This window comes from Cebus imitator, unplaced genomic scaffold (genome assembly GCF_001604975.1).
Source record: "Cebus imitator isolate Cc_AM_T3 unplaced genomic scaffold, Cebus_imitator-1.0 Scaffold9, whole genome shotgun sequence".
Classification (NCBI taxonomy): domain Eukaryota; kingdom Metazoa; phylum Chordata; class Mammalia; order Primates; family Cebidae; genus Cebus; species Cebus imitator.
The window spans coordinates 3,027,126-3,032,752 of NW_016107324.1; the positions used below are offsets into that span (position 1 = coordinate 3,027,126).

Consider the following 5,627-nt stretch of genomic DNA (forward strand, 5'->3'; position numbering starts at 1 on the left):
GCTTGCTCCCTCACCTCCTTCAGGTCTTCGGGAAAGTATAAGTGCCTCACACTTTCCTATTCCCCTTGTTTTATTTTTCTCCTGGGTGCGCAATTCAATTTAAGATGTTTCACTTTTGAAATCTTGTTTAAAATTCTCCCCCCTACTAGAATGAAAGTCCATAAGAATAATTTAATTTGTATTTTTCACTCAGTTCTCTATCTCCAGTGTCCAGGACATAGTCAACCCTCAGTAAGTACATAAATGAATATATTTTTAAATATGAGGAAATCGGGTCCCATAGAGATTAAGTAACTTGCCCTTGATCATACAAGTAGTAAGTGACAGAATTCTGATTTAACAACCCACATTCTTTATTTTATTTATTTTATTTTTTTTGAGACGGAGTCTTGCTCTGTCGCCCAGGCTAAAGTGCAGTGGCGTGATCTCGGCTCACTGCAATCCCGCCTCCTGGGTTCAAGCGATTCTCCGGCCTCAGCCTCCGAGTAGCTGTAGCTACAGGTGCGTGCCACCACGCCCGGCTAATTTTTTGTACTTTTAGTAGAGACGGGGTTTCACCATGTTAGCCAGAATGGTCTTGATCTTCTGACCTCGTGATCCAGTAAGTGGTTACACCAGATTTGTAACACTGTAGGCAAGAGGCAAGTCCCCTCGCACTGTGGCAGTGGGGAAGCCGAGTGATAGGGCTGCCCGGGGTTGGCGATGATTGGACATGGAAGGGCGCTGAAAGGGCTCAATCCAGCGTGACTTTGGTTTCTAGATTCGGCTCATGGGTAAAGAGTAAAGCAATTCTTCAGGAAAAAGAATACGAAGGACTCCTGGTTTGGGCAAAACGATAAGAGCAGGACACGCCTAATTCACAATCCTTTTTAACTTTTTAAATATCTCCCTTAGAGTATTAAAACATGTTGTTAATTTAAATATATATGAAACAAGTAAACCCAAACTGATCTCTTCCTCTTCAGTCTGAGGCCAGTGGGGGATGGGGACGGGGACGGGGACGGGGGTGGGGACCGGGGTGGGGATGGGTGGGGATGGCCAGGCCGACCGAATAGGCTCAGCTTTAAAAAAACAAAAGTCCAAACTTACACAGTAGAAATAAGTCCCTGGGAGTGCTTAACTCTGAGGTAATTTTTAAGGCAAATGCTAAAACTGGAGAATACGCCGTACCCTTGTGGAGTCAGGTGGTACTCATAGTTTTCGATTATCCAGAGGGTGGCAGCGACTTGAAGAAGTGACGGTGTGGGACAGGCCACTGGCACCCAATCCCTGAGTGGCCAGGAAGGCAGGAGGGCGGGAGGGCACGGGGCTCGCGGCCAGGCGCACCACGGCACGCGACAGCCCTCAGACCCGGCCGCGGTCTCAGGCTGCTGAGCAGGCGCAGGAAGCTCGTTCCCCAAACGACCCCCAACCACCCACCCGGCGCGAAGCAGGGCGCGCAGCTCACGTTCCGGCACACTCGCCCGGCAGCGGGCCAACGGCCTCCGGTCCCCAGGCGGCGCTGTGGGCTCGCGGGGGCCGCTGCGGCACGAGCGAGCGCCGTCTTCCTAGTGCGCATGCTCGCCCCCGCTGCGGACGGGCTTTTTTTTTTCCTTCCCGGGCGGCCCGGCGGCTGCGTACTGGCTGTGGGATGGGAAGTGAAGCCCCAGCGAGCGGCTGCAGCGGGGCTGTAAGGAGCAGCCAGGGGGAGGCGGCGGCGAAGGTGGCGGCGAGTCGGTGAGCAACTGGGAAGAGCAGAGCCGGGGCTGAGCACCTGCAGGCGCGGGCGGCGGCCCCACCATGGCGATTCGCAAGAAGAGCACCAAGAGCCCCCCCGTGCTGAGCCACGAATTCGTCCTGCAGAATCACGCGGACATCGTCTCCTGTGTGGCGATGGTCTTCCTGCTGGGGCTCATGTTTGAGGTGAGCCCGCCCCGAGCCCCAACCGCCTGCCCCGCTGCCCCCGGCCCGGGCTCCGGCTGCCAGCCTCGGCTTCTCCGGCCAGGACTGCGTGGGGGGTCCGGCTGGGGTTAGGGGCGGACCCCCAGTCCCCAAGGTGCGGGCCTGCCCTGCTCCACGCCCGCGGCAGCTCCCCGGCGGCCAGCCCGGGGATGCAAAGTCCCAGTGGGCCTCGTCGCCGCCCGCAGGGGGGTGGGGACCGCCGCGTTGCCCCCTTCCTGACCCGCTGCCGCCCCCTCCCGCGGGCCCCGCCGCGCAGTTCCTGGTTCCCGCGAAGGGTTACGTGGCAGCCCGCGAGGGGCCGGCGGGCGGGCGGGCGGGCGGGCGGGGGCGGCCCCTGCGCTGCCGAGCTGGCTCGGGGCGGGTGGGCGGACTTCGGTGGATGGCCAGCCTCGGCCGCGGTGAGCTCGCGCCCTGCGAGAGCCGGGAAAGGCGGAGGCCTGGCCCACGGGTCTTGGGAGCACCGGTCCCCAGGCCGCAGGCCCCGAGTGACTGGGGGGCTCCAGGTACCGCCAAGATTGGGGTGAGCGAGAAATCGGAGCCGGGCATCTGCTGTCGACTTGAAGGGCGGTGGCTGCCGGGCACCACCATAGTGGAGGCGCGGCGGATTGTTTTAATTTTTGTCTTTTAAACTGGTATTATTACCAGTTAACGAATTTTTTGCCCTGATGCTTTAAAGAAACAAGGTGTGATGGATAAATTGAGGTTCTGAACAGCAGTACTAAAGAGTTGAGTAATTTTGTTTCTTGAAGTAGGAGAGGGTGGGAATGTCAGGAGTGTGTAAATGCTCTTCCCACGTATCTGGTATTTCGATGACTTATTTAACAGCTGTTGAATTTGGATGGTAAACTTTGCAAGGTGAACGAGTAACATCCTACGTTTTCTCCTCATTCCCCAATATACACGTCCTCTCTCCTACGTGTACCAAGTGTGAGGAGAGATTTTGGAATACTTTTACAAGTCTGTATTTCCAGAGTCTAGGATAGTGCCTAGGACATAGGAAGTGCTTAAAAAAACATGAGCGATGTCTGGGCGCGGTGGCTCACGCCTGTAATCCCAGCATTTTGGGAGGCCGAGGCTGGTGGATCACGAGATCAGGAGATTGAGACCATCCTGGCCAACATGGTGAAACCCAGTCTCTGCTAAAATCCAAAAAACTAGCCGGGCCTGGTGGCGCGCGCCTATAGTCCCAGCTAGCTACTCGAGGCTGAGGCAGAGGAATCGCTTGAACCTGACAGGCGGAGGTTGCAGTGCACGGATCTCGCCACTGCACTCCAGACTGGACAACAGAGTGAGACTGCCTCAAAAAAAAAAGAACAACGTTACGAATCCTTGAGAAGGCCCAGCGCAGTGGCTCATGCCTGTAATCCCAGCACTTTGGAAGGCTGAGGCGGGCGGATCACAAGGTCAGGAGATCGAGACCATCCTGGCTAACACAGTGCAACCCTGTCTCTACTAAATTACGAAAATTAGCCAGGTGTGGTGGCGCGAGCCCATAGTCCCAGCTACTTGGAAGGCTGAGGCAGAATCCCCTGAACCTGGGAGGCAGAGTTTGCAGTGAGCCGAGATTGCGCCACTCCCCTCCAGCTTGGATGACAGAGTGAGACTGTTTCAAAAAAAAAAAAAAAAAATCCTTGAGAAGGTGAATAATTTTTTTTTAAATGGAGCCTATTTGGTTTTTTAAATTTTAAAACTAAATAGCAGTATTTTACCTTATTTTCGCCTCTCTTCAAAAGAGTTTTTCTGGATCTAGATCTAGATTTTATATATATACTCCTGATTGTGTCGTGTACGTTTGAAACCACTGCTAAGGACATAGCAGGTATAAAGGGTAGGTGAGGGGAACTAACATTCACAGGCCTTAAGCCTGGGCTCTGCTACCTAGCTACTGGATGACTCAAGTCTGAGCCTCGATTTTTTTTTGCTGTGTATAAGAAAATAATGTCACCTGTACTGTTCTTCTCACAGCCATTTTTTGCAAGGTTCAGATAATATGGTGTGAAGGTAAATACAGTGCTAGGCCTGTTGGGCTGGCTCAGGCCTGTAAATGGGTGGGAGAATCACTGGAGCCCAGGAGTTCGAGACCAGCCTAAGCAACATAGGGAGACCCTGTCTCGACAAATGATTTTTTTTTTAATTACCTGGGAGTGATAACACGCACCTGTGGTCACAGCTGGGAGGCTGAGGTGGAGGCTGCAGTGAGCCAAGGTTGCACCACTGCACTCTAGCCTGAAGGACAGAGCAAGACCCTGTCTCAAAAAAAAAAAAACCAATGCTAAACATTTGTATTCACTTTCTGAATTTGATACTTGTATATATTTTCTGCTTTTATCTTAAAGTAATACTTTAACATATGTAGTATATCTGATTTTATGTAACTTGTCATAAACAATCTCCACATGTTAAGAATTTCTGACTTTAAAAATATATTTTAGGGGTACTGTGACCTGCAAGGTATATTTGCAATACTTTGAATGAAATGAAATGTAAATCAGAAATTCTGACACACAGTAGAAGTTTGATTTTATATAAACTATTTTATATTCTCTTCGTATATTTCTAGAGAAGTCCACCACCTATACCTTGCCTCACATGTTAGTGATTTTTTTTTTAATAGTGGACTTTCACTTTTACTTAAATTTGTAAAATTTGAAGCTCTACATAGACAAAGATACTAAATAGAGGCTTTTAAAGCCAATTCAAAAGTGAGCGTTAAAGTGATACACAAAAGCGAAGTTTGTGCAAGTTGTTCCTTTTTCTTGCCATATGTTAAGGTGTTAGGATTTCAAAGCATGTTATCTATATATGGGAATGTGTTGACTAGGTTCGTTTGCTATTTTACTTTTAAAACAATTGCTGCTGAATCTCAAAGTTAACGTAATTATAGAATTACAGTATTTGTGCTGGAATAATAGAGAAATTGATTGTTTTGCAGAACTGTTAAGCCTTTTGTGCAAATACATTGAAGAAATGTCAGAGGATTTATGGTGAAATCGACAAATAAATTAAGAAATAAATAAATACTCTATTGCTAGCCAAAATGAAGAAGCAATGGAGATACCCTGTAAAAGCAAGGATTCTGGAGCTGAAGGGATTCATGTTCAAGTTAGGGCTCTGCAGCTTGCTAACTGGGTGACTGAGGATAGCTCAGAACTGAAGTTTCCTCATCTGTAAAATGAGGCTTATTGGGTTACACTGATAATTAAATTAACCAGTATGTATTCTGCCTAGTTCAGTGCTTGGCTTGTAAGAGGCATGCAGTAAGTAGTAACTATTATTATTATTTCAAAACTCACCAGAATCAGGAAATAAAAAGCATTTTTATGTGAGAGAAGGGCCTGGAAGTTAGCATCTAGTAGTCTGTTTGACGGTAATAAAAGTAGTTAATAATAAAAGACAGTAATAAAAGGCTAATAAAGTAGTCTGTTTGACGGTAATGTAAGAGTTTAATTTCCAGGGAACTTTACGTTAATCAAAAATTGCTTGTAAATTTTGGAATCATAGTTTTATTACAGTCAGTATTTGTCCACATAATTCAAATCATAGTGTACAATGAATGGTTTCACATTTGAGTTAAGAAAAACTGAATGATAAAACGGTAGGGATGCTTGGAAAGCTTTCTGAAAGTGAGGATGTGGAGGAGGGGTGAAGAATTACGGGGTCACAAGAGAAGTATTTCCTTTAAAGGC

General features: G+C 48.6%; 1 protein-coding gene across 1 annotated transcript in view; it reads left to right on the plus strand.

The window, feature by feature from the left end:
• The first annotated feature begins 1,518 nt into the window (after window positions 1-1,518).
• Window positions 1,519-5,627, plus strand: part of TRAM1 (translocation associated membrane protein 1) — a 32,923-nt gene continuing 28,814 nt past the window's right edge. Inside the window, exon 1 of the mRNA XM_017544613.2 lies at window positions 1,519-1,902. Within this exon, the coding sequence (XP_017400102.1) occupies window positions 1,780-1,902 (123 nt within the window). The 5' untranslated portion in view covers window positions 1,519-1,779. The remainder of the gene's footprint in view (window positions 1,903-5,627) is intronic.